This window comes from Coloeus monedula (assembly GCF_965178545.1).
Source record: "Coloeus monedula genome assembly, chromosome: 4".
In the NCBI taxonomy this organism is placed as follows: Eukaryota; Metazoa; Chordata; class Aves; order Passeriformes; family Corvidae; genus Coloeus; species Coloeus monedula.
In genome coordinates this window covers 43,730,818-43,744,999 of record NC_138784.1, presented here as the reverse complement: position 1 = coordinate 43,744,999, position 14,182 = coordinate 43,730,818, and the positions used below count along the sequence as shown (strand labels likewise).

General features: G+C 44.7%; 1 protein-coding gene across 1 annotated transcript in view; it reads right to left on the bottom strand.

The window, feature by feature from the left end:
- Nucleotides 1–13,834, bottom strand: part of PPM1H (protein phosphatase, Mg2+/Mn2+ dependent 1H) — a gene marked incomplete at its 5' end in the record, with an annotated part of 136,408 nt that extends 122,574 nt beyond the window's left edge. The window contains one exon of the mRNA XM_082279557.1: nt 13,599–13,834. Within this exon, the coding sequence (XP_082135683.1) occupies nt 13,599–13,834 (236 nt within the window). The remainder of the gene's footprint in view (nt 1–13,598) is intronic.
- Between the last annotated feature and the right edge of the window lie 348 nt (nt 13,835–14,182).

The following is a 14,182-nucleotide window of genomic DNA, read 5'->3' as shown; positions in this document are numbered from 1 at the left end:
TCTTTGGTATGTTCTCATGCAAAGAATTCTGCCTATATACTCTAAAGTTACACAGGGAAGCATTATCTCTATTGCTGTTTACAGCCCTTCATTTTTTGTCATAGGGGCTTCTATTCCCGTCAAACCTTTCCACCAGTATAAAAATATTTACCCTGCCTTCAGTGTGCTCTCTCCTGCCTTTTCACGCTTCATTTTTGTTGCCCTCTTTCAACTCCTCTATGTTTCCTACTAGTTTTTTTTCCATAGTCATTACTCCTCTTTAGCACTGCCCATAATTAAGGGTGAACACAGTCTTAACAGTGCTTTAAAAGTAGACTTTTCAGAGGCAACCCATTTTCCACTATCACATCCTACTTCGATCGTACACGTGCTCTCTGAAACGATACTAGAGGGGTAACTATATTTTCAAAACAGGTACCTGTGTAACACTACTTCAGATTATCCTTGCCAAACACCACTACATTTCTCCAAGATGAAATTCATCTACTCTTCGAGTGGTTTCATGTTCTCCAGGGAGTATGAAGCAGTTTCAAAGGGAAAAGAACAGAAATTCGCCCTTTATTTGATAGTGGGAGGAGCTTTGAGGCTTTTTTTGCTGCTGTTGTGTGAAAGGCACTCAGTTATTGATAACTAAAAGAGGTTTTCTGGCCTTAGAGAAAGCTGTGAGAAAGCACAGCAGTTAAACCACAAATACCAAACCACCAAGATTGTAAGTGCAAGAGAGGCAGTGTACCTTACACCACTTTCGAAGTGATAGTTTTTGCTTGTAAACAAGGCAGTTCCACACAACCTCTCAAAACACCAGCCTGACTAAGCCTATAAATTTATAGGATTAGTATTGCAACATTTTATTGCTACAGCATCATCTCTTCCAAGCATTTGAACTATTGTAACAGGACCAACACTTAAGGCAACTCAACACAGGAGACAGAAGTAAATAATACTCCTTTTCACTGAATTTGCTCCTACCTTGCGATCGTTTAGAAACTGAACCAAGCAGCTGTGTTACTGCTTGGCCAGACACCCTTCCAGCAGTGCCTGCACACTCCCTCTCTTCCCTGGGACTCTGGGGGCAGCCACCACCAGGACCCCCCTGCCCCAGTGTCACTGCCACCACATTGGCAAGAAAGGATATGAGAGGAGGGAGAAGTTGTCAGGAAGTCAAGGAAAAACCTCAATTAATCCAATTTCTCCAAATTGAAGTATCTCAAATTTGCTGCTTGAACAAAAAACGCAACAAGTTCAGTCCTTTGACCTCATCCTCTCCAGAGCTTTTCACTGCAGAGGGTTCAGGCAGTGTTTGACTCCAAGACTAGGCACACTCATTTCCAATTTCTCCAACAGACCAGACATGAACAAGGTATTTCCCTGCCTTCTCCCTCCTTTCTCATGCAAAAAGAAAACAGGCTGAGCTGGTGAGGGCAACACTTTCTTCTCCCCATATGATGACCACAGGGAGCATGGAACCTTTGAGCACAACTAATCTGGTCAGGTTGCATTCTGCCTTTCACACAAGGGGACGCTGCCCTGTGTCCCCACAGCAGAGTGCTGTCCATGCTCACACAGGCCACAGCGTGCTCCACTCTTGTCACGGGGGCTCCTGCCTCTGCCCCTCTCCAGGGCCCAGCAGCGTTTCTAATGCTTCACACCAGTGCTCACACAGAAGTCCATCCTCTCATTCCCTCAGCACTAAAAAGAAAAACACGTGCCTCAAGGGGGAAAAAAGGTCTCCAGATCATTCACTTCAGGTAGAAGCCACAGCTTTTATTAGAGACAGCTCTATCCCTGGTCTGCGTTAAACCAGCCACACCACCAGTGCCAGCAGCAGCAGCCGTCACGTATCAGCCGATAACACAATCCCAAGGTAAACCTCTGGGCCTGCAAAGCCCTGAAGAGTGATCTGCAGTGTGCTAAGCTGTTCCATGCCCATGTTTATACACACCCCCCCCCCCCGCCAGACACCTGAAAGGATTATGTTCTGTTTCCATTTACATGCTCTTAGTTTCAAATTTCTAAATTATGCTGTGCAGCAAGAACTAGAAACTTACTGCTGGCAATGAGAGTTTCTTCTCTTGATTCCAGTGCTTTTTCAAAGACAGATGAGCCAAGTTACCAAAATAGTTCCCTCTCCCCTCTATGAAAGCACTTCACCGAACTAGCTTGTGATTTAGAATCAGACACTTTTCTAAAACCAAGCAAGAATGGAATTACAGCTAATCACATTAGCCTATAACTTTTTTCCCCTCTAAAAGCAGGATTAAAGGCAGAGATGGGGAACTTCCCACATTCCCACACACCAGCTGCATTCTTCCAGACTCAGCTTGCTGAACAGCTAATAGAATTACCATCCACAGACCTAGGATTTTCAGGGATTACTCTGCAGAGATTGCCAAAGGAACTAACTGGACTGTAATTCCTAGCTTTGCACTACCAGGAAGGGATAAAGAGACCTTAAAATGACATTGAGAAGTACCCCAGAGGGAGCCCCAGCCTGAAGAAGTTGCAATCTAGGTTTTGTAACGCTATGGAGATGCTGATCTTGAACTATATTGAGAAGAAAAACAAAATGAACTGAAAGCCCAGGTCTGGAGATGTGATTAATGAGAGGAGTGACAAGGTAAGGGACAAGGAATTGCCCTCCAGGAGTGATGCTGATGCACCTTTGTTTAAAGAGATCAGTGTACATTTTAATACCTTATCAATTCCTGCATTATGGTTGAGAGCATGTATGGCCAAGTTCTAATCGTCAAATGACACATGAAAATAGCTGAAAAACTATTAATTTTTCTGTTCAAACAGGAAGATGAAGAAGGGGAGAAAAATTTCTGTTTACATCCTGCAAAATGTAAGCCACTCATATCAAACCAACCATACATAAAACTTTGACCTTTGTCATGACACAAGCAGCAATAATCACTGAGGATACCTTTATGATTACTATTTTCCATTTCCAAATACCAAAATCTAAAGGCATACTCCACCCCCCATGGCACCACAAATACAATGTAGGTTTCACTGTACAACTTTTAGACTTTCTAAAGGATAAACATTGCAAATTTGAGCCTAGGAAATTAGAAGTTTCCTTTTTTCCCCATTTCTTTTCAAGGATTTGATCTTTCTCAGTCAAGACACCTAAAAATAAGCTCAGCAAAGAGAAACAAAAACTAGTTCAGATAGATCTAGTTTCAATTCCAAACTTCAGCATTCATTCATGAAACAAAGATTCTTAATACAAATTCAGAAGAAAAGGCACTTTCTTCAAAATGCTGTTTTAAAAAACACAACCAGCAATTTAAAGACGCTTAAAGCACAGGCTTCTGCAAAACATCACGTACTGCTGAACAAATAAAAAATCCAAGACCCTCACTCAGTCTGCCAAGCCACCTGCACAGACATGGAGCCAATGGAATTAACAGTGGGAGAGATGCAAGGGGACAGAGGAAGAGGCACTAAGCTCCCTCCCGCGGCCACTGGAGCCAAGGGAGGTGCAACCCTTTGCGCCCCAGGGTAGGAGCAGAGCTGCTCAGCTGCTTCATGAGCCTGGTCAGCAAGGCACGGACAGGAGTTTAACAAAGGGGTTCTTGCCTTTGAAACTGATCATCCAATGCAGCCCTGAACCTGCTGAAGAGGACCCTGCTCTCAGTTACAATGCTTGGGCCTGAAGCAATTTAAGGAGTGCTCTTCACAACCAAAAAGAAAAGGTTGCTGCCCTTTATTAAGTTTCACAGCTTCTTGCTCTCTCCTCCCCAGACAGGCAGCAGAGATAATGAATCAAAAAGGAAAAAGGTCCACAACCAACAATAAAATAACAACTCCCCTCAAGAGAGAAGAGAAAAAAAATTTTTTTTTTAAATATTAGTGGCACTTAGTTGGAGGGGTGGGGGGAAATGTTGCCCAAATCCATCTTTCACTCAAACTGTTTCAAAACCTAACAAACCCCATGGGTTCACATGGTGACCTGCCTCAGCTGGAAAACACAGGGATCTCTGATGAACAGCAAGGTTACTTATTTTGTCTCTTTGCAAGCCTTCTGCACAAAATGGAGCACTGCTCAAGTTATAAGAGCTGGAGACATGTCCTCAGTCCCACCTTCAGTGTCAAACTCCACCAAGGACCAGATTGTTAGTTATGACTGACAGGTATTTTACAGCACTACAAACATGCACTACGCATCATCTGTTTCTGAGGAGGTCTCTAACACATACCTAAAGATAGAAAAATCATACTTGGCCTGAATGAATCAATGTTGGCAGGAAAAAAAAAAAAAGGATCTGCTGCAGAACTTGGCTGAAGCTGGATCTTTTTTGCTCCTTGCAGGGAGTTTGGAAAGCAGAAATTATCATAACAGGACACTAAGGACAGAGAAATAAATCAGGGAAACCCAGAAGGGCTCACAGTGGGAGAGAGGAGCAGAGAGGAGGAAAGAACTCACCTCTTGTCTGTACCTTTACGCAACGGGGTAGATAGACAGGACAGCACAAAAGGCACTTAGATATGGGACCAGCAGATTAAATAAAAGAAATTAACTGCAAAGACTTTGGAAACAGAGCTATGCCTATAAAGGGACAATCTCACAGACCTCTAATGCCAGTCCAAGGACACTCTGCCGCAGGATTTCTGGAGCAGTGGTATGCAGGATATCAGATGCAATCAAAGCTCAGTGTATTTCTTCCCTTATTGTAGCAGAATACCACCATGGAAAGCATAAAGGCCATGGCACATAGTCTCCTAATCTCCCCCCCCCCCCTTTCTCCCTGAAATCACGTGAAGCTGGCTGCCTCAAATCACAGTTTCAGTGTCATTATTTTTGCTTGCAAAAGAGCCTGAACAGCATCAAAAACAATCAGTCAAGATTGACTACACCTTAGGGTAGCACTTTAAAAAGAAGAAAGAGGAAGGGGAAAAAAAAGATACTGGAAATGGTTATTCACCTTTAAGCCACAGTCACCACCAAGACCTCAGATCTGCTTTCATAAGAGGGAAAGGTACAGAGCCTACAGGGTCTGACATCGTTCATTAGAGTTGAAAACAAGCTGGTATTATGACACGTGACCGCAATGGACAGACAGATCTCCCCATACCAGAGGAGGGAGAGGCTGACATGATCTTGGGGGACCAGACCCACTCAACTCCTGCTTCTCTTGGAGAAGGTGCATTTAGGTCCCCATGTAGGCCACATGAGATTTTCAGTTCTGTCAAGCCAGAGGCTCTCTGCAGACACAGCACTGCCCATATCCCTGTACCTCAAGCAGCTCTAGACTCCCTCAGCAGATTCTCTTCCCCTTAAGCCTCACTGTGTTGAATATAGATCCCAAACGATGGGCAAAGCTCTAGATTTGCCACTCTACTTTGTGTCAGAAAGTTGCCTGCTGGCTACAACCCACTAAAACCTCTTCTTATCTGAATTTCTTTCTTAAATCAGTGTGATTGCTAAGTTATGTACAGGGTCCATATTTTGGCATTCCCCAACTACACATTGCCCACATCCCCTCCTGCACTACCCACTGCACTTGGTAATGCTGACTGCCTCAGCTTGGTGTTACATATCTCCTTCCCCCACTCAGACTTCAGCAATTAAACCATGCTGTGATCAAGATCCACAGACATCCCTTTGGCTGGCTTTACCCTAGCACTGCTTCCCCCTGATGAAATACTGTGTGCAGTATTTACTTGGAGAACGTTAAACTCTTCAGACAAACACTTGCCTTACATACAGTATTGGGAGGAGGAATCACACCTGCCTCCAGCCATTTTATGAGCTTCACCTACTGAACAGCTCATGCAGCATCAACCACTTAGCACCCTGCCACTTACAGCCCGAAGTACAGCTGGCAGCATCTACTAGACAGCAAGTGTGCTGCTGGATTGGGGAGATAGCAGTGGGGAAGCCAGATGGCTTCAGCGGACCTGCTGGCCATCTCCTGCGTGCTGGACCCTCTGTAATTACCATGCAATAAAACTTCCATCCCACATCTGTTGGATTTCAGGAGCAGACTGGCTTGACACAAGCTGGGATTTCTCTCACCAGCCCTGCTCACTGTTTTGTGCCCCAAGCACTTGAAACTGTGACCCACTCCACCTGACCTCTGATCACAAAACCACTCTGGATAATACATGTATTGTAGCTGGCCATCCCAAATATACCCTACCAAGTATTTACCAAGTATTGTGCCTGACCCAATGGGAACCAATTCTGAGAAGTCACCTTTCTCTTTCTGTTTAACAAGAAGGAAGAAAAAAATCGTTAGACAGAGACAACAAAAGGCACAGTTAATACAAAGGTGCTGCTGTCCAACAGGACCTCACGCATTTTAGAACTGCAAATTCAATCAGAACAGAAATCCAAGGGGAAGTGGATAAAGATCCAGGTTAGATGTGATTCAGGAGTCTGTATCTTCCTTGCAAATGCTGCTCCATCACAGATACAGCACCTACTGCAGCCCCATGCCACAGCAAAGTAGCTATGTCTTCCCTGCCTAAATTATCTCCCTGCACTCATTAACAGCGCTCCCCCACTCCAAGTCTTATTTGGGATTCAGCTCACGAAGCTGACTTAACCCATCCTTAAACCCACAAGTCATATTTCTTTCTCAAGCGGCACATAGATCCCATCACAGGAATGACCTGTGCTTTGCAGCACTGCTTCCTTTCAAGGTCATATTGAGCATGTTTCATTTGATCACATTCACAGGCTCAAAGCCATTCACCCCGAGGGCCACAGCCCTGTCAGTTTACTTTATGTCGTGATGATAACTGTGCCAAGCCATTCCCACTTACACCTACCCCAAGTGATGCAGCTGCAACAGAGACAAATGAACAAAGCTGGAGTGTTTGCCAGTAACATCTGCTGACTGCCACCTATGCCAAGGCAGAAGGGTCCAAAGGAAGGCTACCTGGGAGGACACTGACCCTCTGGTGTCAGAAGCTAGGACCATGCTCAAGGAAGCCTTTCAAAAACATGTGAGACAGTACTAGTCTTAAGCCTCTGAGGGAGTAGCAACAGAGGGACTAGCTTAGAGGCATGAATTTCATACTTGTCTCATTAGAAATCATGCTTGTGCAACTTAGACAGTATTAAAAATACCTGAGCATGGTTTACCTTTTTTTATCCTTTTTCTATTTTTCTCCTTTTATCCCTGTAAGTTCTAAGAAATCAGAGGCCACATAGGAAAAGCCAAGTACACAACAGCAGGAAAAATAACTGTGTCACCAAAACACAGAACCTAAAACTTGAGATTCATTCCCCACATTCATATCAAATCTCTTGCCAAAACTTATCCTCACTGCTGCAATTTTTCACTTGGAAGAACCAGTCCATTTACACATGTACATTTTTCTCCAAGTTTATTCTGAAATTATTATTTGCAATGCACTTGGCAGATTAGGGCATTACATAAATATTAGATGCTATAGCATAAGCTCTTGCACAAGGAAAGGGATTTCTGAAGCTCTTAAAATTATCATGAGATTTCTGTAGGCTGAACCCAGGCTTAAACAAGAGCCAGGCAATATACATTAAAGTTAACATTATAATGTGCACAGAAGAATAATTCATACAGAGGAAGACTGCTCAGTTGTCTTTAGCTACATGTATGGGACTTGAGTTTTTAGTTCATTCTTCAGGTCCTACTCAGTCTTATATTCTGAACTACAAAAAGAATAAAAATATTTTCATCTAGACAAAGAGAATTGCAAACAATTTTTTTAAAAGTTTAAAAAGGAAAGTAATTCATTTTTTCTGTGTACACAACCTGAAAAGACAGCCAAACAGAACAAGATAAAAAAAAGTATTCTTTTCCCCAGGAGTATGATCCTCCTGAAATTTGTACCAAACAGAACACACACAAGAAATGTGTTTACCGATGGGGTATGAGTCATGCTCCCAGGTGAGGGTTAGAAAGACTATCACTTCCAATTCACAGGAGCAGGACTGTGGTGTTGTTATCTTCTGTTAATAAGAAGCAATGGGGATTAGAATAAGCAATCAGTAGCTGCAAGCCCTATGCTATCCTCCAACCTCATAATATTCAACTCGGGAATATTTTCTCATTTGCTGTGTTTTGCCTTACCTCAGCTCACAGACATGTTAAGCTTTCACCTGCTTCATATTGTTATTAAAATGCTTAGCATTTGTATAAGTAGTTTGGTCTAGACAGAACACAAAAGGTAGACAAATATTTCTGTGTTATCTTAACTCCCCAAAATATTTACAATCACTGAGAAATGCTGGAAAATATTTTAATAAAAACCTCCAGTCAATTCTCACGTACATTCATTACAAGCTAAGTAACACAGCATGAGAAAACATGATGCAATATCATCAGCCTTAAAAAAATCCAGTACACTGAGAAGGGAAAAAAAAAAAAATCCATTAACTGCTCCCCCTCTTCATTTTGAACTGTAACAACTTGCCACTGTAATAATGCTGTAGAAGGAGATGGTCATCATGCTTCACCTACAACGCTGCATTCATTATGGGTCACTAGCCACCAACACCACAGAGAAAATGTAATTTCTACTGCAGGCCTGCAGAGCAGAGAAACCACAGTATCTCTGAAATGTAACAGTACGGAAAAACAGCCCGGACTTTGTCCCATCAAACAAAAGTCACTGCTGGGATAATAAATTGACTTTTTAAGCCAAGAAACACACATACCAGTAAAGTCAAGTTTCTGGAAACCTATTGTAACTCGGAACTGCAAAGGTATCTGAAGTGTCATTTAGAATTTTTCAAAAAGTAAATTAAAAAGGCGGGCAAAATTCTCTTTTGCATGAGGACAGAGACAACATGCAATTGAATCTTTCCCCCTGTCCCTTAAGTGTATTTAACAGTACCTTCTGAAGTTCTCCAAAGAGATGGCAGAAAAGCAAGAGCAAAGAGAGGAACACAGAGGACACAGAAACAACCAGCTACAGTCCCATCCCCAGGATTCATACAGTTTAGAAGAGCAATTACAGTACTGCAGTCTGGTCTGTAGCAATATACATTTTAAATGGATGGAAAATGACTAATCTTCTTTTTCTATCACAAAACGCTACTCAGTTGCAGTTTCTCTGCAACTCCACCAGCACGAGCAGCAGGCTAGTTCTTCGTCATTTGCAAATGTAGCATTTATTTTATCCTGACATATGTAGTCAAGGAAATTCAACCAGGAGAGAAGGGCTCTGTTCCATCCAGTTCATCCTCTACCTTCACAGAGGGAAGAACATAAAGCAGAAGAAGAAACAGTGAAAAATAATGTTCTGGGTAGAGTTCAGATGCAGTGAATATCATCTGAATCATTTCATATTTACATACTCTATGCTACTGCCTTCACTTTGCCAGTTACTTTCAGAGTTGAACACTGGGGCTGCTTATCAGCAGCACTGCAGGGAAGAGGACACAACTGAAAACAGCACAGGAAGGGACCAAAGAAGAAACTTCCCTCCCAGGAACAGGGCAATCCAAGCAGAAGCTCAGAAGCCAGCTCGTGGCTCAGACAAGGAAAACTCTAGAAGAGATCCCCATGGCCTTGGAAGTGCAGCTGCTTGCAGAGGAGAGGGAGGGCAGTGAGTAAATAAAGTGTGAGGCAGGATCCCTCCCACCCTCCCTTATTCAAATAAATCACTTAACTTTTCAGAGAGCAGCAAATCTCCTTACTCCTCTGGATTAAAGGCAGACTTAAAAGAACGTTTGTTAGCAGACTACCCTCTCCCAGGGACATTCCTGATGCATGCTGGCTAACCGCATGCAGAAGACTATGTTAAAGACACCCTTGATTAAAAAATGAAGAGTTTATTTCTAAATAAAATGATACCTTTAAAGACAATTAAAAAGCTTACTGGATGTGGGATACAATTTTAATTTTGCTTCTATGGAGCCTGATGACCATTAGACAAGTGTCTCTAGTATAAGAGTATCTCTTTGAAACATCAGCTGGCCTTTTGCCATCCTGTACTACGAAATTCAAGGTCTCAGGTCTCCCATGCAAGGAAGGGACATGTGCACGCCAGTCACTTCAGAAGACAACTTTTAGGCTGCTTACTAAGGGAAGCTGAGTCCCTATGGGATTCCCACCAAAATTTCAGGAAGCAATGATATTTTATCCCAGCACCAAATAGGTTTCTGAAGATTTCATTTGCCTGCCTACAGGCAAATGTTTTTCATAACGATCACAGCATTAAAAGAGGGAGAGTTAATAATAAAAATATAAAGGCTAATTTACATTTCACTACATAATATCACAGAACTAAGTAGGTAATTTAAAAAATATGTTAAAATATATGACATGAATGAGCAATATTGCAAAAATACCTGTTGCAAAAAATGTTCATTACAAGAGGAGCAAGAAAGTGGAGCGGAGGAGAAGTGCTTGTTCCAGGGGAATAAGTCAGATGAACAGGCACATACCACACAGATACTAGGGAAAAGAAATAGTCAACAGGGTGAGATACTTTGTCAATATGTTGTTTAGTAAGAAACAATATTCCTCAGGGATCAAAGAAACAAGAGGAATCCCCTACAAAAAAAATGCTTATTTTGTACATACAAACTGCCTCAGTCCTGCATGGGAACCAGGTCTAACCCCAAAATGCGTTCTCCAGCTTGGATGAAATACCAACATGACGACATCAAGGAACTCCAGTATCATCTGTAAACTGACATGTTTTACAACTAAAGAACACAAACACTACAAATGCTTTCCTGAAACTAAGCCTCCATGTGACCTATTCTCAGAGCCAAATTTTCTTCCTGAAGATAGTGAGACAGATGCTGGTGCTGGGTGTGGAACATAAATCCACTGACTCAAACCCCGCTGTGCAATGGCTCACAACATCAGGGCAGACAAAGTATAGGTGACACACACTCTCCTTACACCTTCTGGGCCAAATCCCCACCTACTAAGTCTACAACAAACCTCTCGTTAGCTTCAGGAAGTAAAACTCCCTGTGTCCACAGGCATCCCAACCAACAGAACACTGAAATCACTTTTGCTGGTTTGCTAAAACATGAAAACGCAGAAAAGGCAATAAATAGCTCAGGGAAGCTGACCTCAGCACACTGCAGGTATGGCCTGTCTTCTCTCACATCTTCATACCAAAGCAAACTAGCAAAATGTGAGTTAAATAGCTGACCTTTGTGTTACATCACAAGCTGCTTGTGAGGACACCAAACTTCCTCCTAACATTCTTGTAAGAGCTCGCTTGTATTGTAACAAAAGGCAAACATTGTTCTGACGGTTTCCTTAATATCGACACTAACAAAATGCTAAATAATAGCATAAAAGTACTTTATCCCCTGCTTTCCCCAAACCAACAAACTTCAGAATATGTATAATAGTAATTTCATCTTCCTGGTACTTTTTCCATTTCTTTTCTCTATATAACTCAAACCTGTTTCAAAAGAAAAACATAGTTTCAACACATCTCCCAGCAAGTCTTGCAATTATTTTCAGAAAGCCTAGTAGTAGCTCAGTATGAGTAAAACAAACAAAAAAAAAGTTCATATTTAGTATATCTGAGTTTGTCCATATTTTCTTCTTCTTCTTCTTCTTTATTAATGCTTTGCCTTTGGAAAACAATGCAGTTTTGGTGGCACTGCTTTCCTGTCAGCTTCTCCACAGCGAGCATTTTGGTATCTTCTGGTTACAATGAACCCAAATTTTGGAACATCATATACATGCTTCTGGGAAGAGGGTAGAGACACATTCACTAGTTCTCTCTAAAAAGTACCACCTTCCCCTTAGATCTGCTCCACCAGTACTAGAGCCAGTAACTGCAAGGGAAGGGGATGAGACAAAAAACCAAAAACAAACAAAACAACAACAAAAAAAAAACACCAGAGAAAAAACAAAAAGGCAACCTCTTTTCACAAAGATAACAACGGGAACTGAGAAAGCTAGTGACTTTTTTACACCTCCCAATTAACCAAGCTGCTCAAAGCTCAAGAAGGAAGAGCAACAAGCATATGAAAACAATCCTGGTATGTTCTGCTTTCATGACCACCAGAGCCATTTACTTTATCTCCAAACACTCTCTCACATCAGGTTTTATCAACAGGGTTGACCTGAACCTTCACTTTCCAGCACGCACATTTTTCTGCCCCAGCAGTCTCAGGTGACGCTCATCGGATGCACACACCTGGGATCCAGAGAACCTCCCTTCCACTTTGCCACCAACTTGCAATTACAGTTACTTGCTGAAAGCCTCAGAACATCACCTAAGATTAAGATAGCAGCATGTACTTATTTTGGTAAAGAACTGCTTTTCAAGGGACTATTATAGTGGCAGAACAATTAGAGCTTACTTTTAAATATTTAAACTTACAGTTCATGGGGAATTTGATCAGTAATCTATTCAATTCTTTAATAATCTAAGGAGAACAATCCAATTTAAAATTCTTTAAATCTGTCATTAAAATCTCTCTTTAAATCTCCCATTTCAGCATCCCCAATGATGTAACAACCTTTTAAATAAAGCTAGTGATTGCTCATTAACATTATGAAGTCTTCACTGTAGTTTTTGCAACAGTTTTTTGGGGAATTCATGTATGTCTGAAGAGACTATAGCAAAACAACTTGTAGTCTGGAAGGGCTATCTTAGCAACTTCTGTAATCTCTGAGCTGGTAGCAACATGGATCGCCAGACATGCTCAAGACTTAGAAGCAGTAACAGAAAGAAACCAAATACTGAATCCTGCACCCAGAATCCTCAAGGAAAACGATGTGCCTACCGATAAAGGAATCAAGTGCAAGGACATGCCTTGCCTCCGCAGCTACTCCCACTGCCAGCTGGATGCATCCAAAGGCACACTGCCTTTTATCTGGCTGGCAAGGCTACAACCAGGTCCTGATCAGACACCCTCTAAAGTAAATACCATTATATGAGTGAGTCAGGGCAACAAACCATTTGGAAAGCCCAGTTTAAGGGCTAGCCAACGGATTTTTTTTCTTTCAGTTTGGAGCCTGTGGTCCTCAAGCGTCCCCCCAAACTAGAAAGACTTTGGGAGATAAGTGACCAGTCACCACCAGCGAGCACAACGGCTGTCAGGTCCACAGGAAGGTGTCCCAAACCCCACACGTTTCACTATTCCTGGGCAGCGGGAAGTATTTACACACGCACAAACCAAACTGGGTTCCCTACCAAAAGCCCTTCTTATTCCAGGGTCAAGGACCGAGACTGCTGCTCACAGGCGGGTACCCCATCCTTGGCCCCTGCGGCCCCGGAGCCGTCACTACGGGTAGGGGAGCCCGGTGCTGCCCCTTGCCATCCTTCGCCGATCCGGGTACCGGCCACTCCCACGGGGACTTTCAAGGGCAGCTGGCCGTTTGCATCCTCGGGCTCCCGGGAAGGAGCCACCCAGGTACAGAGCCACGGCCACGGCCGGACACACGGCGCCGGGGATGCCGCTGCCCCCCTCTGCATCTTCCCCCCGCCGCTCCCGCTGCCCGCGGCGCCGCGCAGGCCCGTGGCTGCGCTCCCCCCGCCTCCGGCAGCGCCGGCCCCCGCCGGGGGCTCCCTCGGCATCGCCGCCTTTCGCCGCCGGTGCGCCCGGGAGCGCGGGCAGCGGCTCGGCCGCGCTCCACCTGCTCGCCGCGGCGGCCGTGCTCCGTACTCACTCCGCGTAGCCCGTGGTCCAGGGCAGGCGCCGGGTGTCCTTGCTGAGGATGAGGATGGGGCGGGCGATGTGGTCGGCGGAGCACTCCACCTCGTCCGGGGACAGTCCCAGGAACTCGGGTCTCCCGTAGGGGAAGCGGAGGGGCAAGTCCGCGCCGCTGCCGTGGTCGGCGCCCGCGCTACCAGCCATGATGCCGCCCATGAAATTGGCCACGGCGGACTTCACCCGCGTGAGCATAGTACCCCCGCCGGCGGCGGCGGCAGCGCCGGGGCCGCCGCGCAGGGCGGGGAGCGGGGCGCGCCGGCGGGCAGCGCTGCGGAGGCGGCTCCGGCACCTCCGCCGCGTTCCCGCAATGGGGGCGCCGGGCCGCGCGGAGCCGGGCGAGAGGACGGTGGGCTCAGGGGCAGCCGCGGGGCCGAGGCCTCATTGCAGGTTTCCCCCTCCCGGCGCGGCGCTGGGTGAACTCAGCCCGGCGGCAGCGGCTGCTGAGTCATGTGATAGCGCGGCTGGATTCGCCCGGGAGCTTCCTGCTCCTCCTGCGGCACCGGCGGGCTCCTGGCACACGCCGGGCACGGGCGGCCCCGG